The 24,548-nt window shown below is 48.5% G+C and overlaps 1 protein-coding gene across 3 annotated transcripts in view; it reads left to right on the plus strand.

Moving 5' to 3' along the window:
* LOC135900145 (kinesin-like protein KIF2A) overlaps nt 1-24,548 on the plus strand; it is a 65,198-nt gene that overhangs the window by 7,734 nt on the left and 32,916 nt on the right. For all 3 annotated transcript variants that reach the window (XM_065429586.2, XM_065429584.2, XM_065429587.2), the window contains 6 exons: nt 3,354-3,448; nt 5,093-5,161; nt 5,335-5,512; nt 11,523-11,787; nt 21,984-22,087; nt 23,927-24,089. In XM_065429586.2, coding sequence (XP_065285658.1) covers nt 3,354-3,448; nt 5,093-5,161; nt 5,335-5,512; nt 11,523-11,787; nt 21,984-22,087; nt 23,927-24,089 — 874 coding nt within the window. The remainder of the gene's footprint in view (nt 1-3,353; nt 3,449-5,092; nt 5,162-5,334; nt 5,513-11,522; nt 11,788-21,983; nt 22,088-23,926; nt 24,090-24,548) is intronic.

Genomic DNA, 24,548 nt, shown 5'->3' on the forward strand with positions numbered 1-24,548 from the left:
CGGGATGGCGCTCGTGCATTGCTGCTGGTAGTTTAATGTTATCAAGTACCTTCACAATTTGCAAATTTTTTTTTGTGCCCTGCGGTACCTTAAACGTGGGTAATTAATTCATTTACTTGTACCTCTGATGCCCAAAGCACGCGATTTTACACTTGCGCTGGAGTGGATCACAGCGTATTTCAGAAAAGTGTTCCTCGTTTGCAGTGAAAACAGCCGCATCAAAAAAAAAAAAAGCGGGGGAGGGGGGGGGGGGGGGGTGAACGGAAGCAGTTGAGCGGCAGTCTGAGCCGGCGAGGTTTGACATTTGCATGGTTTCTGCTGCAGCGACACTGAGTCTCGAGACACGAGACACTAAAAGCGAATGGTAAAACCCGTGGTTAAGGCACATCCTGCGTCTAAGACGCTTCAGCTCTTGATAAGCAAGATGTGCGTCAGATTTTAGTTTTGGGACGCCGTTGTGATATGAGTATAAGAGTAAATTAGCCAAATGCGTGGTTTTAAACTCAAAGTCTATGAGAAAGGAAATATTTTCTGAGTCCCGAATAGATCATGCACGTTACAAGTTAGTGAGAGCCGATTTTGAATAGTCTGGTGGTTTCTCTTAGAAGAGAGCCGGACGCTAGTACTGTTGAAGATATCAAGCAGTGCGGCTTGCTGCGTTAGCGGTATTTTTCGCGCGAGCACCAAGAAACAATGGTTCACAGGGTGATGCCAGGTGCCTCCATGTATCGACAGAAGATATTTCGGCCTTGCAGATGACTTACTTCATGGAACTGAAATGTTTCCTGCGCGTAAAAAAACGAGTAATATTTTATTAGTGTTCTGTAATATTAGCCAGTGACTACATCTAACGATGTCCTCTTAAAGTGATCGGGTGTCATTGTTATTATGGATGGGACAATAAACCACGCAGTCTGCGAAGAGAGGTGTATTAGAAGAAATGATAGCAGGATGGTCAATCATGCAAATCAGAAAACTGGTTACTCTGGTGCTGCCTTCAATTACCCCGGGTAGAACATGGCTTCTAGTCGAGCAATTATTACTAGCATAAGCGATCATCTCACTATTAGTCAAGAAAATAAAGATCCACTCTAAGACAAAGAGGATTAGGGCTTAATCGATAAAATTTTAGAGGCCACTCATGGGGTACTTTGTCAAAAACGTTTTCGGAGTCAAAGATGGCGTCGACTGGAATGAGTAGGTCACGGTTACAGCTTAGATAATTAATAACGGCGTTAATTGTGCGTCACAAGTGAAACCGTGACAAAAACCGAACAATAAAAATTGGTGTCTTAGTACATTGCGTGGTTAAGAGCGTGTCATCTCTAGGGCTGGCATAATCTCTTCCACCTTGCAGCCGTTGAGCACCACTCCTAATAAGAAGTGATCGAAGAGATGATGTAGAATTTCACTGCAAATCGATTGTGTTTACTTACAATTTTTACTTTGTGTCACCCACACCTGACGGGAATTATAAATTTGAATGCTTCATTTGTGTCCTGCCTGCAGAACCAAAGGTAGTACCTGGAATATTGTGATACTGATCGACACATATAATTATGATCAGGTTGTTTAATAAAAACAGATGTAGAGGAGATGTTATGTGCTGCGCAGTTTGTGTAGAATACGCGGGTGTTCGTTATCTCATAGGGTCACTAGTTGCGAGCGATTGGGATTTCAAACTTTGCAGAACTGCTGCGAGTGACAACGTAACTTGTTTGGAAAAGTTCACAACAAGAAAGGGCTTTTATTCTTGTCAAAAAGCGATTTGTATTTTTTTTTCGTTCAACGCCGTGCGTCTGCCAGGCGCTTTGAGTATTTATTTTATATTTATTTCTTCGCGTACTTTCAAAGCCATTGGACATTCAGAGAAGAGCGGTGAATACATATAAAATAGTTGGCTACCTTCTTGAAATTAGTGGTGTCACAAATGGCAGCGGGGTAGACGGGAAGGTGATTCCAGTCGATGGTAGTGCATGGCGTCCAGGAGTGAAAGTACGAGGAAGACTTGGTGGCACCCCCACCGTCATTTGGTGATCCGACATCAGGTCAAATGTACGATCGGCGAAGGCACAGTTCGTCTTTAAGAACTGGATTGGAATAGTGAGTCTTAGGAAAGAGAGCTAAGCGCGTAAACGTCTGACGTGTGACTAAGTCTGTAAAACCGAGCGTCTGTTTCATCGACGGTACACCTGCAATGCGCGAATTCGATAAAATGAAGCGGGTGACCCTGTTCTGAAGGGATTGGAGATTTGCTTGATTTGATTGATGCGACGCGGAACCACCTGAAGAGACGCGACTCTTCAGGGGGTTCTGCGTCGAGTCACTGGCGTTTGGCTGCGTTCTCCCAGTTGTAAACCTCGGCATCAGCGCGGTGACGGCGTCTGGCTTCCGTCTCGTTGATGCGGACGCTCGGATCGGATTGTCGACGGATACGCATGACTTCTGCATGCCGTTGCCGATACACGGGATCGCATCGTGTCAGACGCCCATGACGGTTCATAAATCGCAAGGGGCTATGCAACTTCAGGAAATGTCTTCGCTCAACCTCAATGTTCAAAAAATACAATCCTAAACAAGCAATCGAAGCACATATGCATAGCATCGGTTTGCTCAGCATTTTTCGGGTTCTTTGCGTGGTCGTTGGGTTTGGACTTCGATTCAGTTTGCATCGAAGGAAAGCTTCGCGTTAAACCATCTTGCAGAAACTGTCATTGATTTTTCTTTCGTTAGCTACACTTATGCTATTTTACCATAAGCTTGCCCTAATCTGAGGGTGCGTTTGATTTCTTCACTGTTAAGTGTCACAGACTGCGGTACGGTTCAAGCGCAACTCAGAAATTTCAACTGCCAATTTCCTACAACTCCAAACGGGCCCAAATTTTGCTTGCTTCCTGTGTGATGCGTACGGCATTACATATAACGCAAAGTTAGAGCTGAATAATTTCGATTCATGGCCACTTAATACGAGAAAATGTGTTTTCTTTACTTCAGAGCAGAATCACCATTCCGTACAAATTAAGTTTAAAACTACTTCTTAACCCTTTCTTTTTCTCGTCGCGGAGATAAGTAAATAAATGGTTCTGTGATACTAGCTTTTTAATGAGTAATTTTATTCGCGGACTGATCAAAACTACAAACCTGCTCAAACGTATTCTAGTGTGGGGTTTGCATTGTCTTATACGCTAGAATTAGTTTTGCTGTTTGGCAGTAGTTTCAGCATAACTGGTGTGTTAGATTTTGTGGGAATAACCAGGTAATTTTTCGGCTTGTTAAATGATTGCATGTTTCACTTGAACTGTGTCGTACTTTAGATTACTAACGTTACAGTGTTCGTTGATCTCTGCTTGCAGGGCGCATTCACTCGGCCACCGTGGTAAGCATAGACAAGAATAAGCAATGCCTATTGGCGCAGTGGGAAGAGCAAGGGGAAGTAAAGCGCAAGGAGGTAAGTGCATGCATCCGAGTACACTCACTGCAATGGTGGTCTACCGCAAACTCCGAGTTTTCGAGTGTTTTGTGATGTTATGTTTGGTCGGGTGAAGTCATTGTTGGGAGGGAAGGAAGTTGCTGAAAACTGGCAAAATACCATTTCAAGGTCCCTCTGAACTGAAGTCATATAGAGATGTGTACCGAATAAAAAAAATTCGAGGTCTGTATTTCAAACGGGTATTTTGAATTTAGTATCCAAACATCCGCATTGATCTGGATATCCTCATTCGGTTTTAACCATCGTCAGTGAAGTGCTCTATTCTGAACATTTTACACAACACCTTGTTGCTTCCTCTCTCTGGGTATGTAATTTTCCAGATTAGTTTATCACTCAACTGGGCCGAATTTGTTGTAAAGTTTACAAATTTGACATCTGCTTTGTATTAGATGAATGCAGCCGCGTTTTGCAAAGTATTAAGACATATATTCTGTACGCAAAAAAATTCAATGTTGTTGAAGAATGCGGCAAAGAAGACTAAAGAGAAAAAAAAAGGAAGGCATATACGACACAATGTTAGAATCCCAATCACGAGAACCTTGTTTCAGACAGCGAGATATCAGCAAGAATGCATGGCCTCAACATGGCATCATGGCCTGTAGCTGTTGGTAATCTGCATCCGGAAGGCTAAGTCTATGTATGATGCTTGTTGAAAAAAGATTGTTTTCAGGGGTACGACACATATCTAACGACGTCATATTGCGATTAGCAGTCGTTGGCAACTCGATTCACATTGCGATAAGTTTGTTTTAAGGTGTGAAAATCGAAAAATGTCAGAAGCGAATGTAATCAATTATTCAACAGCTAATGAATTGATTTCAACCATTTGTAAAAAAAAGGCTATTTTCTCAGCACTAACTACATTAGAAAGTTTGTATCATTACACTGCACTGCTTTATTCAGAGTGCAAAGGAATCATTAAAATCAACTAAATCATGTGCTCGTCAGTTTTGGGCTCTTGAGAGCGTACCTAGTTGTGCTTAGGCCGAAAAAATAATTTAGCCTAAAACGTCACTGCGATTTGTAAACACTGCGTTGCTTTTAAATCTATTTTCTGCCTGGTTTTCCTACCCCTTATGTGCTGCATTAAAGCGTAAATTGTAAACAAAGGGCGTGCGTATATTGCAAAAGTGCGGGCTAAGGGCAAATACAAAGAAAATGCATTTTCGCCTTTTCTTCTTGCCAAATCTCGGCTGTATTTGTGGCGTCCGTGAGTACTGCTTACGAATTCGAAGGATTACGCGTTGGCAGGTATGGAATGCAAGCCCCATGTGTGAAGTATTCTTGCACAACACGTTGCTGTTTCATGATGTGGGGACCTAGTTGGCCTGTTGACTTCGCTTTAGTATTCAGCTGCGCATGCCGTTACCTGCTATGACGGCCATATTTTCATTGAGACTTAGAGATTTCTACTTCGGTACTTATTTCGCCAAGTATGTGAGAGCGCCAGCAGTCGTGTCAAGGAATTGTCATTTCTAGGGGTGCCGGCGTCGGTGCAGGTAACAGAGCGCTGCTAGGCAAATGGTGGCCGGCACCAACATTTTGTACACCACTGTCTTTCTACCTGGTGAATGACTTCGGTTTTTAACTTTTGCATTTCAGCTTCAGTTCACCATAGTTTTTGAGCTGAACCCGGAACTCCAGAACGTGAACCCGAGTTTTGTTAAAAAGGCAAGTTCTTCATATTGTCGTTTGTGTAGATGATGTGCAAGTGTGTCTGAACTGTTTTTGTCAGCGTTAAATGCAACACTAAAATAAACATTATGTTGGTAAGACAATCCGTAAAATTAGCCTGTAAAAATTACTCTTGGGATACTATTGAATTGACTTTCGCGCGCATACAGTGCGTGCAGCTGCCCAGGCGTTCGCAAGTGCCAGTGACGTCGGCGAATTTCGGCGCCAATCATGACCGGTGTAGCCTGGCTGGACCATCAATGCCTCGTCAGAGCCTTCACAACAGCCCCCTGCAGCCACCACGCAAACCAGTTACCCCGGTGAAGCTAAGGAGTGCCTCATCCTCCAGTCAGTATTTATTTCTTTTAAGATAAAATTAATAATGTGTGAACGGGTCATCGCACACGCAACTCTTATGCCGTGTCTCGGCTAACTTTAGGCAAGTTGTTCAACGAAAAAACAGATTTAAAAAACAAAGTGCCAGATGCGATTATGAGATCTGCGTGGTGACCCACCGTGGAGGTGTAGTGGCTTTGGTGTTGCACTGTCAAGTCGGCATCGCGGGATCAAATCACGTCTGTGGCGGCCGAATTTAGACAGCGAAAATTATAAAAGCACCCGTTTACCGTGCATTAGGTGGACATTAAAGAAGCCCGGGTGGTGAAAAATAATCCAGAGTCTCCACTACTGCATGCCTTAGAATCTTATCGCGGTTTGAGCACGTAAAACTCCATAATACATATATGTGTATATACAAGGTGTATATAGTGTATATAAATATACACTATATATACACATATATACACCTATATACAAGGTGTATACAGTGTATATAAATATACACTATATATACACATATATACACCTATATACACATATATAGGTGTATATATGTGTATATACAAGGTGTATATATATAGAAGAGCAGCTGTGTCACTCGAAGAAAACCTAGTGCAAATTGTTTCCAGTACAGGGCAGTAGACGCCAGTACTTTTCCGTTACTCATACTTACTTAGGTAATTGTAATTATATTATTCGAGAAGTACTGTGACAATTATAAAAGTGTCACAGAGGCACTTGGAGAGACAGCCAAGGGACATCTAAATGCGGTATTTTTAGCGAAATATTACTTGCACACTAATTTTCCGATTGGTAAATCAACCCCGCAAAATCTGAAAAATACCATCGGACTGTACTCCCACCCGCATCATAAAGCAGCGCCCTCGAACAGGCCGACTTCTCAGATAGCGAGAACAAAATAAAGGAAACAAAGAAACATCGTGATCAAGCTAGCGCTTTAACTGCCGCTTCCTAACCGAAGCAACACGTCGCGATTGTTGTTAGTTGGAAAGAAGCTGTGATGGCTGTTGTATTAGCGCCGATAAAATGCACGGATGATTCTTTTTTTGTTTCGCCACTGAACCTATTGCCACCAAAACGAATTGACAACGTAAGTGCAAAGGGTTAAAGGTGCGTTTAGTTACCTCGCATTTTCCATGTTTTTCTCTAATGGGAAGAAGGCAGGCATGATCCTTGCCTTGGGAGCTGCACATGGCAAGAATAGGAAGGCCACAAAATATATATGTCATGGCAGTGTGGTGGTAGATCAAACCCATTGACGAACAGAAATTATGGAAACCTGGGACAAGACGGTATCTTCAAGAAACAGCAGCGGAGGACTCTATCTGTGCCCAAGCCAACGCACGGATGTTCCAGAATTTATGGCCTCAAACCCTCATGCTAGCGTGTGGGATGTGGCCGCGCAGGTACCACTTTCCAAGTCAACAGTTTATGGGATTCTAAATGACCTGGCCTTTCACCACTACACCTCAACCTGCACGAATGCTTGGAAGATGAGGCCTGCACAATCGTCTCGGTTTCTCAAACTGGGTCCTCACAAAAGCGGGTGAGTCAGCGTAGATTTCGAGCAACATATGGATAAATTAAGCCTTCTGGCAGAAACTACAGGCAGCTTTGCATAATGCACACTATTGGAGTGATTCCAATCCACACTGGATGAAGCGCACTGGTGACCAGTACGAGTGGTCGTTCAGTGTCTGCTGAAAAATAGTTGGTCCCGTCTTTTTAGATGACACATCGACTGGACGGTGGTTCGGGTTCTAAATCCTTTAAGGAGTCGTGAATTAGTGTGAGCGAAGCCCCGCTGTCACGTTTTCCACTTGTGTGGCATTAGCGAGAGGGGGTGGCACACAGCAGCAGTCAATCACAAAGCGACTTTGCATGCGCAATGCAAAGGAAATCAGGGGCCTGTAAATTGGCCGGCTAGGTCACCTGACCTTTTGTAACAAAAAAAGAGTAATCTATGCCTCAGCAGCATCGCCACCGGCATGAGCGCGTGGTCGCTGTCCTTGGCAGAACGCTGGTGACTGCTGCCCGTTCGCCTGCGTCCGTTGCTAATAAATCTTTTAGAAAGTGGTGGAAGTGCTGGGTTTCGACTAACCTGGAGTTTCGGAGTTGCACTCTGCCCCCCACCATGCCCGACGACGCGTGCACTCTTCCGACTCCTCTAACGGTGCCATCCACCCTCGTGTGTGCCGGTGCCGTGCGTCAGCGAGATCCCCCCTATTTCTCCGGCTCCGATGACAAAGACGCTGAAGATTGGTTTTCTTCTTACGAGCGAGTGAGTGCCCATAACCAGTGGGACGTTGTTACCAAGTTAAACCTCGCATTCTACCTCTCGGACGTTCCGAAACCATCGTTTCTCAACCGTGAGGGTGACCTCACTTCGTCATTGGTCTTCAGAATCAGCTGTACGCAAGTTTTCGGTCGGCCAGCAGTACGGTCGGCCAGCAGTACGAAAACTTCGTGCAGGTGAACGTTATTGACTGTTCTCACGCCGAACTCGAACTTTCTGCCCTTCCCGACCTCGAGATTATTGAAACTCGCCCCTTTTAGTGATGAACTGCTTGTGTGCGAAGACACTGCCGTCCCTCCGTGCTCCTCCCTGCTTGTGCCTGTGTCCCGCGCGGCTATTTCTGATGGCACTGTTCTCTTTATGCCTCCTGAAGTGTTCATTCGCCGCAACGGTTCTCCACTGCCCTTTGCTCTCCTTAGTCTTCGCAGTGGCGTCACGAAGCCGCTGGTCGACAACCCCATGTCGTGCCCTTTACCGTTATTTCATCGTGGATGCCTGGGCCTCGTACAACCGGTCGACACCTTTTGCATTGTTGACGCTGCCGCTGCTTCTACTTGTACAGACCATAGCGCGCTTGCGACCCTGCCGTTGGTCAGTCACTCCTCGACGCTTTCGACCTCTCCATCGACGATGAAATGTCATCTTCAGAACGAAGCCAGCTTATCGCTCCCCTGCAGAAGTTCCGGGTTTCTTTCGACAGCCATGCTTCTGGTTTGGGCCGCACGTCGACCGTTTCTCATCGCGTACATACGAGCAGCCATGCACTTCTACGGCAACACTCTTGCCGAGTATGCGCCTCGGAGCGCCGTGTCACTGACGACTAGGTTGCTGACATGCTCAAGCGTGGTGTTGTGCAGACTTCAGTCTCTGTGCGTCACCGGTCGTTCACGTTTAGAAAAAAGATGGCTCTATTCGGCTCTGCGTAGAGTACCGACGTCTGAAGAAGATAGCGAGCAAGGACGTTTGCCCGTTACCGCGCATCGACGGTGCCCTCGACTATTTGCAGGGAACGGAGTCTTTTTCTTCGCTGGATTTACGTTACGGATACTGGCAAGGCATTTTGGCCCCATCTGATCGACCAAAAACAGCATTTGTAACACCTGATGGTTTATACGAATTCATCCTAATGTCTTTCGGCTTGTCTAACTCTCCAGCCGCTTTTGAGAGCGTGACGGTTAATATTTTGCGCGGCCTCAAAATGAAACACCTGTTTGTGCTACCTGGATGACGTAGTTGTCTTTTCCGCTGATTTCCAAACACATCTCGGCCGCCTGGAGCACGTTCTGAAATGCCTCACCGATGCGGGACTTTACCTCAACTTAGAAATAAATGTCATTTCGGCGCTCGAAAGCTCACTATTCTTGGCCATGTTGCATCGCGAGACGGCATCCTTCCGGATCCAGCCAAGCTTCGAGCTGTCGCCCACTCTCCATAACCAAAGAAGTTAAAGGAGCTTCAAAATGTGCTTGATGTATGTTCGTATTTCCGGCGTTTCATTCAAAATCTCCCCTCCTTAAGTGTAGCCCTGGCAGCCCTTCTAAGTAGCGACAAAGAACTTTCCGCTTGGGCGCCCGCCTGAGATGACGCCTCAATGAAATTAAGCCCCCTGCTAACCTCGCCACCAATCCTCTGCCACGTGGATCCTGCAGCCCCACCCGAGGTTCACACCGATGCCAGCAGCATCGGACTCGGCGCCGTACTCGCCGAATGAAAAGCTGGGTTCGATGAATATGCCGTCGACTACGCGAGCCGAACTCTGACGAAAGCCTAGGCTAATTATTCGGTCAGAGAAAGAGTGTTTAGCCATTATTTAGGCCCCTGGAAAATTCCGTCTTTATTTGTATGGTCACCCTTTCGATGTCGCTGACCACTACGCGCTTTGTTGGCTGTCCACCCTTGAGGACCCCTCTCGCCGACTTCCTCGCTTGTTGTTGCAGTGGATCACTTGACCAGCTATGCTAAACAGCTGCTGTGCCGACCCCACTGCCCATGACGTTGCATCGTTTCTGTTACACATAGTTCTTGGCACGATGCCCTTCGCGAACTTCTGAGCGTAAAAGGCTGCGCCTTTCTTTTCGATACTTTGAAGGCACTACTCGACGAATGCCGAATCGTCCAACGCACCAGTACAGCGTACCATACGCAAACTAACGGCATAACCGAGCGCTTCAACCGTACTCTTGGCTTTTTCTCTTTGCTCAAAAGTTGAGCATATTCCGTGATGAGCGCACTGGAAGGTATTTAGTGAGCCTCTGCACTTCAACTTCAAAATTTTCTTGTTTAATGGCACAAATATCCCAAAATTTTGGCTGGAACATGAATTTAATGTGTAATAGTTCCTTTATAAAAGGCTCAAAACTGACCTATAACGCTTGCGAGCGCTTCTGATCGCTTTGTAGACTTGTCAAGCTGCCCTGGTGTAGCTTTTTTCTGCAACTCCTCCATCTGTATTGTAAGATGGGAAAATAAAATTGAAATTGAAGTTATCAGCTTCGATGTAGAAGCAGCAGCAGATTCTAAGACGCACCAAAGGTACAGGACACAAATAAAACTGCTCCAATTGCTTTGGGAGCTTGCATAGAACAAAATAATGGACTTTGTGATCGACTTCAGTCATGCCAAGGGTGCCGTTTCGGCGAGGGGTGCGGCTGATTTATTTCGGCAGTGCTTACTGCAGTTCGTTTGATCTGCAATGCAAAAGAAAAAAATAGAAAATTTTCGCCAGCACTAGTTGCGCTCGAACTTGGCCAACTTGCTGCAATACGCAAACATTTTACCATGATATGCAAGTTCCAGCTCGGAGATTTGTTGTCATGGCCTCTACGTTGAGGCATTGTGGCAGGAGGTTCCGGGAATTACTTGTGGCCCCAGAATTCCGAAACCGTGGCGCAGATAGAGATGTCAGAACAGAGGGAAATAACTGTGAAGTGTATGTGAACATTCCTATACGTGGTATTTCTTTTTGTTTTAGGGCGCACAGAATTTTTAAGATCGCCTTTCGCAGACGGCACAATGCGAACCTTTGACCTGATTGATCAGACATGAACATTCATTCTCCGAGAAACCAAATTCGTAATATACTGGTTACCAGTTAAAGTAACTATATGTAATAAATATGGCATACATTACTATTTACGAATTGTTAGCGTTCAGTTTGCGTTTGCAAAACATGATTTGGAATGAATTCTGTCGATGGAACTGGATTTAGGTTAGGATGGTTCTTTTGGGATACTAGTTCCCTGTTTCACTTAGTTTACCGAAACACTGTATTAAGCATTGCAGCACTGAAGTAACTGGGCTACCATTGTATTTCGTTGCGCGCTGTGGCAATGAAGATCATGAAACTCGTGTCATCCGGAGTGTTCGTTTTAGGTGGATACGCATTGGGAACTCACCACGGCAATAATGCCTAAATGGCATTTGTACAGCGAATCAATTAAATTAATAAGCGAGCTTTCGAATCTGACCTACCAATGCACTTCGACTTTTCCGCAAGTAATGTGCTATGTGCGCAACTATTTTAGCTGCCAGAGGCGTGTGTTAAAAGGAATTTGCCTGGTTTAAGTAGAGCGCTTCGTATACATGATACAACATAATTGCAACTAGGTGCCGCTGGTTGAAACCATCTCAACATAGGTGGAACTGGTTTTCCATGCGTTTGTGGTTCGGGAACCAAATCGTGTGCACGCCGACTTACTGCAGGTGCCAAGGACGTGTTAATGAACTCGGTCGCAACGCGACCCTGTCAGGAGCAGCAGCCTCCGAAGGCGCTGGTTGCCCCAAGGGGCAGCGTGCCCAACCTGAGTGCAGCCAACCATCGGCGCTCCAACGCTGTCACAAAGCTGGAGAGTACCAGGAAGCAGCGGGTTGAGCACAGAGCACGGCAGCTGAGTCCAGTCGAGGAGAAGCGGGAGCGAAAGAACGTTGACATGGGCAATCCCAACTGGCAGTTCCTTTCCATGATCCGGTAAGGTACTGAAAGAAAAAAACAGCAAGGGGAAGATCTGGCGTTGGGGTTTCCGGCAGCTGTAATCGTGCCGGTTCAGCGTTCATGTGAAATTTGGGGCATAAATCGGATTTGCTTTGACTTCGTCCTTCTGGCTTCAAACAGCTAGTGTTCCGTGTTTGCAAATGGATCACATTAAAAAATAAGGTGCAGAGCAATATAAGTATTTAATCGAAGAACTAGAGGGGCAGTCATGCACCTTTGTACAGGTCCCCGCACTACTGTGAGCTCCAAAATTAGTTACATAGCGACTCATGCGTGGTCATCTACTAGGAACAAATTAGCGCAAGAATGTTTCGAAATCGTGAATATTTAACAAAATTACAGGGGTTTGATGAGAGTACGTTGCCGCCTCTGTTTCTCGCTCTGCTTTGCCACTCTCACCACTCGCGCGCTCTTCCCTTTGCCTCAGACAGTCACCAACTCGGTGCAGTGCAGCGAAAGCTTTGGGCTGCGTCGGTATGCCAGAACAATGGTTCCTCCTTTGTGCGCATCTCATCACCCTCGGCCTCACCCTGACTGAACCGAAGCTTCACAAAAGCCTCAGTGGCGCACAGTGGACGATGCCCCATTCCATTCGTGGGGCAGACATTCGCCCCGCGTCATGTTGGTGCTGTCGTTACTGGACCGCTAATCGACCGCAATCGTAACGTATAAAAGAAATGCGCGAGTGCTTAGCTCTCTTCTAGGCCATCGCTAAATTCCGACCGTACCTCTGTGGCGGGCACATCTCAGCTGTTACACCACCAAGCATTTTTCTGTTTTTCGTCGCTCAAGGACCCCACATATCTTCGGTGTCTACAAATTTAGTCGGCTTCACCAAGACGCCCACTGCTTGTCTCGATAGGCAGCCGATCCTCCGATACACTGGAAGAAGCGCTTGGAACCTTCTTTCTCTCGATTGCACACGTCGTCCACATAGCTGCCGAACATCGCCGAGGCTCGTTCTTGCGGTCTATGATCGGATGTATGCTCTTCACACCCTGAGCCTTCCCTACGGATGTTTGCGCTTCACAGTGACGCCTCACCCCGCTATAACGCTCATCTTGACAGCACCCAGATCTTGCTTGTCGTTCCGGCACATCTTCACTCTATTTTTCTGCGCCTCCTTCACAGTGCACCGACCTCCAGACACCTAAGCGTATTGCACACGTATGATCGCATCCGGCGGCGTTTATTTGGGCCTTGCCTCTACCGCTTTGTGCGGTAGCAGGATGTGGCTTGTGACTTAGGCCAGAGAAGAACACCTGTCCTACTGCATGATGGCAGCCTTCAGTCCCTTAACATTCCTGATGAACAATGTTTCCTGGTGGGACTCGATTTCCCAAGGCTTTCCCCCATGTGAACCACTGCAGAAAATTGGTTGCAGTCGGTACTGACTAGGCAACGTGATACGCTTTGACACGAGCATTCACAACTGTGCTACTGATCTAGCCAATTTCATTCTTCACAATATCATCCTGCGCCTTCGTGATCCTCTTCACTTATTCATGGACCGTGGCCACTGCTTCTGGTCTAAAGTAGTGGACGACATTCTTCGTTCATGCTCGACCAATCACAAGTTCACCACAGCGTACCATCCAGACAAACTGCCTCACTGAACGCCTCAACTATCGTCACAGATATGCTTCCTATGTACTCTCGCGCTCAATATGAGCTGCAGCAGGAAAACCCATTCTTCTTACGCATAAGGGTAGACAGCCCCTTTGCGTAATCGGTCAGATTGTTTGTCGCGGCGAGTGAAACGAGCGGTAGAGCAAGGTGCCTAGAGATGAAGAGAATCCCCGCGTTTGCGCCCTTTCCGTTTGTGGTTCGGCGCGACGATGCTCGCTGTGCATGTTCGTGGCGTCCACACACTTGCGCGTAAATCGTGTTGACGAAGCGAAGCGTCACAACTTTATTTTCTGGAGGCGTCGCCAGGCTCCTATACGAGCAGTGTATGGCAGCAGAGCGGCGCCTACACAAAACAAAAGGTTAGTAAACTTCACGTCGTGAACACGAGTTACGCACAAGTGGTGGTGGTGGTAGAAACATTTATTGCCAGTGATATGAATGGTGGGGGCGAAGCCCCCTACATGGCACTTGAGTGCTCCCTTACTATGAGGGGGCACCCTTACAAAGCGAAGGAGAGTCATTGAAGCGCAATCCTTCTTATTGCACTGGAGATGATCCGGCACTGGTCTTGAGCGGAAGTGTAGGTCAGAAGAGTCTCCCAGTAAGACACCGCCACGGCAGGGGGTGGGGGATGAGGGAAGGTGGGGCACGTGAGGAGGGTGTGCAGGAAGTCTCCTGGTTTGCCGCAAAGTTTGCATGTTGAGGGGAATTGGTCTGGGTATCTGGCATGTAGTAGTATGGGGTATGGAGCAGTCCGAGTTTGTAGTCGACGCCAGTGTGCGGCCTGCTCTATGGTGAGGGATGGGGCTGGGGGTGTGTATTCCCTTCGTTTGTCCCGGTAGTACGAGAGAATATTACGGAAGGAGAGCAGGCACTCCCCGGCCCGTAGAGGGGGCTCGGCTCCCACTGCCCGGAATGTGAGACCTCGGGCGAAGAAGTGAGCCTCCTCGTTGCCGGGGAGGCCAGCATGTGCTGGCGTCCAGATTAGGGTTATGCGGCGCCGGGGCGGCCAGGAGCGTAGTAAGCGCGCAGCGGTGCGGGATATGTAGCCATTGGCGTAGTTGAGAATGGCGGATTTGGAGTCAGTGATAATTTTGGTGGCAGATGAAGAGATGAGAGCAAGCGCGATGGCTGCCTCTTCTGCCTCTGTGGTGGAATTGGCGATGATTGAACTGGAGGTTAGAAGCTTTGCTCGATTGTCGCTACCGCCAGGGCCACACGGGAGCCTGACGTATATTCCGCTGCGTCCACGTAGACCACCTCATGGTCCTCGTCATACTGTTTGTGGAGGGCCCGAGCCCTTGCTGTTCGGCGGTTCCCGTCTCGCTCAGGGTTCATGTTCTTGGGGACAGGGGGTATGTTGAGGTTAGAGCGGAGGATAGGAGAAAGGGGGACCCTCTCGGTAGAATGTGTAATAGGGGTTAGGCTTAATTGGGATAACAGAGTGCGGCCAGGCTCTGAGTTAGACAGACGGGATATTTGTGCCGTAAAGGTGGCTTCTCTGAGTTCCTCAAAGGTGTTGTGGACACCGAGTTTGAGGAGTCGGTCATTGGATGTGCTGGGAGGAAGGCGTAGAGCTGCTTTCGTGCAACTCCGTAGGAGCGCGTTTACTCGATCTCTCTCCTTCTGTCGAAGGGGTAGGTAAGGAAGAGCATATGCGGTGCGGCTTATTACGTAAGCCTGGGTGAGGCGAAGCGTGTTTTCCTCGCGTAAGCCAGCCCGGTGGTTCGCTATGCGGCGAATCAGTCGGGTGGTCTGTTGAGCGTGTGTTTGGAGAGTTTTTATGACTTCTCCGTGCGCGCCATGAGAGTGGATAACTAGCCCTAGCACTCGGATTTTTGATACTAGTGGGATGGGGTGAGTACCTAGCGTAAGGGTGATGGGAGGAACGACTGAATCGTGTTGCTTGTGGCGGTATAGAAAGAGCTCCGATTTTGAGGGGGAGCAGGTCAGGCCACGCTCTCGTACATATGTGTCGATGGTGGTTAGTACCAGTTGTAGGTGTTGTTCTATTTCGGCGTTACTGCCTCGGTTTGTCCAGACAGTGATGTCGTTGGCGTAGAGGCTAAAATGGATGTCGGGGATTTCAGCTAGTTGTTGGGGTAGGTGAAGGATTGCTATATTGAATAATATAGGGGAAAGGACGGCTCCCTGGGGCGTACCTCGTGCCCCGAGTGTGATACCTGGGAGGCTGTGGTCACCGAAAGTAAGTGTGGCTGTGCGGTGGCTGAGGAAGTCTCGGATGTAGTTGTACATCCTGGCTCCGACTCCCAAGGTTGTAAGGTTTTGTAGGATAGCTGAGTGTGTAACGTTGTCAAATGCCTTAGTAAGATCCACACCTAGAATAGCTTTGGTGCCGTTGGTTTGAGAGTCTAGAATGTGATGTTTTAGCTGTAGGAAGGCGTCCTGTGTGGAAAGTCCAGGACGAAATCCAAACATGCAGGTGGGCATCAGATCATTGCTTTCTAGGTAACGGCAGAGCCTGGTCTGGAGTACGTGTTCCATCAATTTGCCCACCGAAGATGTCAAAGAGATGGGTCTGAGGTTAGAGGTAAGCAGAGGTTTTTCGGGTTTAGGTATGAAGACGACTTTGGCCTCTTTCCATTGCGATGGGAGGGTGCCCTTTTGCCAGCACCCGTTAAAGTATTCGGTAAGGGCCGTAATAGATTCGGCGTCGAGATTCCGGAGTGCCTTGTTATGTACCCCGTCCGGACCGGCGGTTGAGCACGTGTTAAGTCTCTGGAGTTCAGCCTGAACTTCTGCTTCTGTAATGGGTTGGTCGAGGAAGTCGTTAGGGGGGCCTGCATAGTCGGGGTGTGTTAAAGGAGGGTGTGTGGGGAAGTACAGATTTCGAAGTTCTTGAAGGAGTTCCAATGGAGGTGTATCGGAAGTATGTATGAGTTTGGTGAGGTTGTGTCTTTGTGTTGTCTTAGACTGTGTGGAGTCTATTAAGTGTCTAAAGAGGTTCCAGGTCTGAGGTAAACTCATATTGCCATCTAGCTTGTTGCATAGTGATTCCCAGTTTTGTCGTGAAAGAGTCGCTGCGTGTGCCTCTATCTCTTTATTGAGACGGGCGAGGCGGCGTCTATAATAAGGCCCGTATTCACAAACCAACCTTATACTTATCTTTTGCCTTCCTTACCTTTTCAGCGCCTTAACGCGTTTCATAAACAAACCTTATGCTTAAGTCGAACCTTTCCTTAACCTTACCGGCTCGGAAAAGGAGCGTTCCTTAAGGTAGCCCGGGAGCTACCTTAAGGCGCCACTTATTATGGCCGACCACGCAAGCAGCTTTTCGGAGCTAGTCGATTTTGTCGCCCTATTAAGGGAAGCCGATGTTCGCGAAGCCCTTCCTTATGTAAAGCTCATCCGGCGTGTACTCAGGGACCGTCAGAATGTCATGGAGATGTACAACGACGGCGAGTTTCTTGGCAGGTTCCGCTTTTCAAAACGAGCGGTGGTACACCTTCTCTCCATCCTGCCACTTGCTCCGAGCCCAGACGATCGCGGTTCGCCCGTGCCGCCACTTCTCTTTCAAGTTGTCCCAACACTTGCGTAGCTGATGCTCCGTGCGCGGGTGGACTCCGTTCTTACTGTTGAACTGTTGTTCTATCTGCTGCCATTTCTTTTTCTTCTCGCTCAGGGACACTGCATCAGTACGCTTGTTCTCCAGCACGTTGCTCTCTCTCGTCACCAAGTCAATCAAAATTCCCCGCTCCTCCCCCGTAAAGTTGATTTTTTTCCTCTCAGTGGCCATTCCCACAACAGATCTTACAATAAGCAAACGAACACTTCAAAACACAAATAAATGAACAAATAAGGAAATAAATAAATAAATACGCGCAATATTTACAGCAACTAACGCAAGTTATAGCTAACACACAAGAGAAAAAGTGAAGGAACTGCGCTCGAGCACCGCCAAATGGAAATGGAAAATGAAGCACTGCAAATGAGAAAAAAAATCGGCAACGCCTGTTGCCATGGCAACACGCGTTGCCGTTTTTTTGCGCGTCTCTCATCTGCAGATGAGAGACGCGCAACAGCTAGAACTCGCTCTTTTCACATTGCTTTTTCACAACGCGTAATAATGCGCCATCCAATTTTTATATTTATTGTTCTCAGCGACAAAATGTGTTTCCTTTTTAATAACTGAGCGGTTTAAGGCCAAGAAAACTTCATAGCCTCGCACCCATGCTCATCTCTTATGACGATAAGGCCGCCTTCGATAAGGACGCCTTTTCACGCAATAAGGGACGCTTCTGAATCATACCTTGGCCTTTTCTCAACCTTATACTTTCCTCATCCTTATAAAAGGGCGCCTTATAGCGTTAAGATAAGGTTGGTTTGTGAATACGGGCCACAGTGTCCGGTTCCAACGCTGCCTTTGCCAGCGTCGTTCTAGGCTTGCTTTAGCTTCCCATAAATGTAGAAGGTGGGAGTCAACTGTGTCGCTGGGGTAGTCCTCCCATAGGGGACGAGTTACGAGTCGGACATCACTTTGTAGTTGCTTGGACCATTCGGTGATGTCCTTGATGGGGGCGGAGGTGCGGGCTGCTCTACATGATCGGAAAGAGTCCCACTTCGTGAAAGTGGAGCCTCTGGGAGGTCTGCGGGGTAGTTGAATGTTTAAGAGAATTTTGATGATTTAATGGTCACTACCCAAATTCTCTTGTGTGTGGCACCATGTGGCGTGAGGGAGGCGATGTGCGAACGTAAGGTCTGGCGTAGTGTCTCTACAGACGCTGGTTCCCGTGCGTGTAGGAGAGGTAGGGTCGGTGAGTAGAAAGAGACCGGCTTGTTGCGCTGCTAACCACACACGACGGCCTTTCGGTGTGTCATGTGGGTAACCCCAAGCCGTATGCGGGGCATTAAAGTCTCCTACAACGAGTAAGGGGCACTTGTTTGCTATGCGCTTCGCAAGTGTAAAGAGGCGTTCGAAGTTGCTTTGTAGGCACTTTGGGTGGCTATATACATTTAGGATGAAGAGACTGTTTGCTCGAGCGTGTTGCGGCACAAGCTCAATTAGAAGGTGATCAATGCCTTGAATCTGTAGGGTATGGGAGATGGTGGTGATTGAGCGACTAACTAGAAACGCTACCCGGGAGGGTAGGGGGGATGTGGGCAAAATAGGAGTATAGCCAGGGAGGGTAAGTGGGTTGGAGGGTTCCTGCAGGGCAAGGATGTCGGGCCCCGTTGCGCAGGACAGCAGTTGGTGGACCACATGACGCTTCTGGCGAAAGCCCCGCCAGTTCCACTGCCAGAGTGTAAGATTACGGTTTGGAGCTGCCATCATGAGAATCGATAGCAGGGGAAGGAATAACGGGGGGTGGGAGTCGTGAGCTATGACAGGAATAGGGTTGTCATTTCCCTCCGTTGCTTTAGCCTTCTTGCGTCTATTTGGGGTGGGGTCCCGCTTCGGGAGGGCGGTTGAGTAAGAATTGAGCTGGGACTCAAGATCGCTACATGGGTCAGAGAAGCCTTGGGTTAGCACGTCTAATCGTTGGTTAAAAGAAGTATTATCTTGCTTTAAGTGGATTACCACGTTTTTGAGTGTTGCACATTCCTGGTTGATGTGAGTAATAGCGGCCTGCAATTTTGCCTCAAAACGAGCAGCGAAGGACTCAAGCAGGGTTGGAATGTCGTCTCGTGAGGTAGCGGTGGGGGGAGTGGGTGCTGTGCATGGAGTTGAATTTGCGGAGGGTTCGGTGTCAGCTTCCATTGCTAGCAAATCAGGAGAGGAAGTAGGGTTGGAGTGACTGGGTAAGGTATGGGCGGTGGGTGGGTTGGGGGTGGGAGGCTGGTATACGGCAGGAGCGGGGGCAGGTGGAATTGGAGATCCAGAGGCAAGAGCACTTATCTGGGTTTCCAGTTTGGCGATGTGTTCATGAAGGGCGGCGGCTTCTTTCCGGGCTGCTGTAGCTTCTGCTTTGGCCGCCGCTGCCTCCTCCTGGGATTTTGCAAGGGCGTGTTGCAGATTGGGAGTCGCCGTCATGGATAGCATGTGCTTGTGAGAAGAGAGGGGAGTGTCCCAGGCTTGCTTCAACGGCGCTGTCCAGGCTTGCTTGTGTTGATTGGGCGACAACTGGGGAAAATTGTCCCCGGATGTGACCAATTCTTGATGCCGCGTTTGTGGGTGGCTCGGCTGTTTCCGTGTCTGGTGAAGGTTTCGTCCCTTGCAGGATCCCGTGCCGGTAAGGTGAGGGCCCTCGCACAGAATGCAATTAGGCGTGCAAGGAGGTTCTTGTTGCAGATGTTGTATCCCACAGCGGGGGCAAAGATTGGTCTTGGGGCTTGGGCATACGTCATGACGGTGACCCGATTGTTTGCAATTTGTGCAGGCTTCCGGACTGCCGCGGTATTGGGTGCAGCGGTGGATGGCTCCCATGTATTTGATGGAGTTCGGGACTGCGTTTGCGTCGAAGGTGATTAGGATGGAGTGCGTCTTTCCCATGCGTCGGGCTGCTAATATGGTGTGCTCTGGATTTCTTCTGACCAGGTCTTGGTAGAGTTGCATTGGGGTCTCGTCGTCATAGGCGTTTGTGATGACTCCTCTGGTAGCCCCCGGTGGGGGTGCCACGTAAGCTGCGCACGGGTAGGTTCGGTCTCCAATGGTGAGGGAGGTCAGCGTCTTCAGAGTCTCGGCAGTTGGGAAATGTGTTGTTGCCATGGTGAAAGTATTGTTGGTCGGGTGGATGCGAAGGCAGAAGTCGTCCGGTAGAGTGATTTGGAGCTGGGTGTGCACTGCCTTACTGAGTCGAGGTGTTGGGATGTCAAGGAGTCGCACTTCACCTCGCGGGCGAACGACCACTCTAAAATAGCGTTGGGTGGGAGTGGCGGCAGTTGCTTGCTGCGTTGCACTGTGAGGCGAGCCTCCTTGGTTGCAGGTGGTAGGCGGGCCGGCGTCTTGCCGCTGCTAGTTGCGGCTGCTAGTTGCGGCTGCTGCGTCGGGCGCCGCGTTCCTGGCGTTAGGGTTTGCTGCCTCGGAGGTAGCGTTGTCTGAGCGTTGAGGTGGTTTCGGCGAATTGGCCGGTCGGGAGGCATAGGCTTTATATATAACTGGTGTCCAATCGTCTGACTGGAGCTCTTGTGCGGTTACGGTGTGTCCTTCAACCGTTACTTCCATGTTAACGGCTGGCGTCGCAGGCGGAGTGGCGGAGTCCGAGTGAGGCTTAGCTCGACGGCTGAGCGTCTCTCCGGGGAGCCGGAGTCGTCGGGGTCTCGGGGCGAGCCGTGCAGCTCGCGGTGCTTCGGGGGCACCCGGCTGGGGGCGGCGGTTCGGGCCGACGTACGTGCTGTGGAGCAGTGTTTAGGCACGTCTGACCTCGACGAACGCGCGTGGTGTTCTCCTACGCACAAGTGTATGAAAGCCACGAACATGCACAGCGAGCATCGCGAGGTCGAAGCACAAACGCAAGGGGTAGGAACGCGGCGATTCTCTTCTCCCCCTCCAGGTGCCTTCCTCCTCCGGCGCACGTTTTCCTCGCGGCAACATACGTAATTTCACCGATTTCGCAGATGCGGCATCTACGCTTGCACGCAAAAATGGCCGAGCACCATTCAGATAATTGGTAGCACTCTGTTTGCAAGATAAACGGCTCTTCACATTTGTGTCGTTGAAAGAACTGACGGGTGTATAGCCGTACAGGAAGTCATATTGAGCGCGACAGCACGAGTCTAAGGACCACCGGAACTGGTATATCAAGCTGCCTTTTGTGGATCGATCTACAGCTCTTTCAGTCACGGCACAGCTGGCTGCTCACCTTTTTGTCTGTTTGGCAATGACCCACCGTTTTCCGTGTTCCATCCTACGTAATCCATCCTCACGCAGGCTCGTCCTCACGCTATGCTCGTGATGCTCTAACCCTTGCTGACATCACCCTCAATGTTGTCCCTGATTGGTTATGCGCTTCACAGGTTAATCAAAAATGTCTAGGACCGCCGACGCTGAGAGGTCCACTTTCCTGCTGGACTGTTGGTCTTGCTGCGGTTACCGTCACGTCGCGTTGGCCTATCTAAAAACAACTCGCGCTATGTTGGCCCCTACAGAGTCGCTATATAACGTGACCTACTACAAGGCTTCGCTAAATCTTAAGCCACCGTCTGCCACAATCATGAGTGTCATAGTCCATGTCTGCGTCATAGTCCACGCCACTGGCGGCGATCCTGTAATCGATGCTTGGGTTAGTGACTACGATAGTGTGATTATCTGGTGTGCACGCGCTAGCCCTGCCATTGCTGCAGTGTTGTACGCCTTGCCTGGTAAATATATCCTCTGCTTATAGTTTCACTCCTTAGCAATATTCTCAATTCTTATTGTTCATTATGCCAGATGTTTGGTTCCTTTGATAGCAGAAACAGCTTCGCGCGAGTAAGCATGAAAATCGAACCACTGTTAAAAAATATTACACCAGCATGATTTTTTACAGTAATATGCAAAGTTATCTACTGTATTAACCACATGCCCTTCAACTATAGTGATTTGCGGATAGATTTTCACTTACGCTTAACATTCACCCAGAATCTATGTTCCCCATATTTTTCAGGGAGTACAGGTCGACACTAGACATCAAGCCTCTCTGCATGAGCGACCAATCAGAAGTGCACCGAATATGTGTCGCTGTACGCAAGCGGCCACTAAATCGAAAAGGTACAAAATTTTTTTATCCTATGGCGAGCTCCATGGCTAAGCTCTGCTTGCTGTTGTAGTTCCTTGAAGGGGCCGTTAAGCACACAAATTCATGCAGATTCAGCGAAGGTTTCATGAAATGGTGAATGAAATGGGCTTGATATGGCCATTTCATTGCTCTGCCTATGGCGTAAGCTAGCGCACGTACGTTCGCACACCAGTGCTACGCATTGTCACGAACGCGGCGATCATCTCGGAGCTAGCTGTCCTTGGCACGGTAGAATTGTACGCGTTATTGTGGTCTGCGGATTAGAGCATGGGGCTGTGGCACCGAGGTTCAATTCTTCCATCGGACACCTAATTTCTTCAGTGAGCTATTGGGCAAGACGACACCAACCGGGTACCTCAAGAAACTGCTGGGAGGTTTTCAAAGAAATTTTCAGACTATGGTGTTTGCCATGGCTCGCAGCAGCTTGCAGCTTACTGACGCGTCAAATGGCGCACTCAGCGAGAAAGCCGGCATCTGTCGCGTCGTCAATCTAATAACGGCGCCCAGGTTTCTATACACTGTGATGCCACGTCACGACCGTGGCGGAGCAGAGCGGATGAAATGGAACACTTGCTACCGCTTTAGTGCGTCAGGTATTGCGAGAGGGGAGAGGGCATTGATGCGACGCCACGTAGTAATTTCGAACCTACAATGCCATGCTCAGTGGCAAAGTGTCTTAACGACTGGGCTAAGCCAGCGCCTCCTAGATAGCATGCCTGTGCAATCTGCTTTATGACGTCATGCTCCTTGGACCGAACTTTCCATTGCCAAGCGCGGGGTCAGAAAAGTGGTGACATCAAAATCACTCCCGCTTACTTGAAAGCGTCTCCTTTAAATTATATGCACGTCGGGCAAGGTATATAGCATGTCGACATCCGTCAAAGCGCATCGGTCTTGGAGGCTTTGGTCAAGTGTCACAACGCGCTCGCTTGCCCGCGAGTTCGTAACTGGAAGGACCACTCAGCGGCGCTCAATTGGACATTAATGCTTTCGCGTTCACAACTCATAAGTGCTTAGGTGTCCTCAAATGTTTTCATCATGGGTCATACGCCACTGCTAGCATTTGATCGATTTCACCATTCTAGTTTTGCCATTGTCAGGGTGCATTCATGGCGGCCATGCAGGTACTTTGATTACAGTAATTTTCCCAGATTTCCCTCTTCGCTAGGGTTGGAGCATTGAGGTTGCCAATGTAGTACTTTTCAGTGAAATTTAGGGAGTAGTGGGGGGGGGGACGGGTATGATGGGGAACAGTCGTCTCACGTGCGCTTCTATTTGAGGATCTATTCTCAACATTCGACCTCGAGGACCAAGCGCTTTTGTCATGATACGAGCACATACTTCCTGCCGTAGTTCCCTTTCGAACTATAAGGTGTGATGGTAGTGGTGTGCTCGTACTCTATTCATAAAATTAAACTTTTGTAAAGGTATGTTGTGTGCGTGTGTGACTGGAAGAGTTCAAAGTATTTTGCTAATCAGTAGAAACCGGCTAGCTTCAAAAAATTCTTAACAGGGCGTATTGCCGTCCACTCACGTGTAATTCTATTCTTGGTGACATTCACTTCCATTTAATGTTGACTTGGGAGTGTTATGCAGCAGATACGTGTATGCCAGGTTCAGTGTAAAATCTCGCTGAAAAATTAAAATGCAGGTATTACGTGAAGCTGGTTATTCTTTGGGAATCTAAATGCATAGGTGCTAGTGCATGGAGTTTCAGAAAATTTAATTTGTAGACTTCCACTCTGGTTCTCGTCAAGTTTAAGATGGAGCTTGTTGATGTCAATTCGGCACAAACGTTTTTTTTTTTGCAGAGCTACAACGCAAGGAAGTGGACGTTATCACTGTGCCGAACGGAGATCGCGTCGTTGTGCATGAGCCAAAGCTTAAGGTGGACCTCACAAAGTTCCTCGAAAACTCAGCCTTTCGTTTTGACTATGCCTTCGATGAGACAGCCAGCAATGAGCTTGTGTACAAGTAAGTCCCTTGCAGTCTTGTCGCTGTGCTCACGCTTCGCGGTTACGCGTTGTCTGGAAACGTTCCGATCTGCTATTAGACCATTTTGTGACTGCTTTTAGTATATGTGTTGGGCCTCCCTTGACCGCTGTGCAGCGAATTTTTGGCGTGTATATAAAGCAGTACTGTAAGGCGGGTGAGTTTGTCTGTCAGCTTTACGTACCAATCTGCTATATGAGAAATACGGTTCGGGTCGAAGTGCTTATGGGATTTTATCTTCTGAATGAGCATCTTGGTTTGTAAGATGTGGTGCGCAGGCCAGGAGCTGTAAGCAACACATCGCCTTTATTAAGGCGCAGCCCTTAGACGTCTGATGGGGCGAAAAATCTGATGTCCGGCGTTACGTCTTACGGCGTCATGTCACCAAAATTCCAAGGAAGTCGAGCCCACGACCTCTGGTGGGAGTCTATCTCGCGACCT

This window comes from Dermacentor albipictus, chromosome 4 (genome assembly GCF_038994185.2).
Source record: "Dermacentor albipictus isolate Rhodes 1998 colony chromosome 4, USDA_Dalb.pri_finalv2, whole genome shotgun sequence".
NCBI lineage: Eukaryota > Metazoa > Arthropoda > Arachnida > Ixodida > Ixodidae > Dermacentor > Dermacentor albipictus.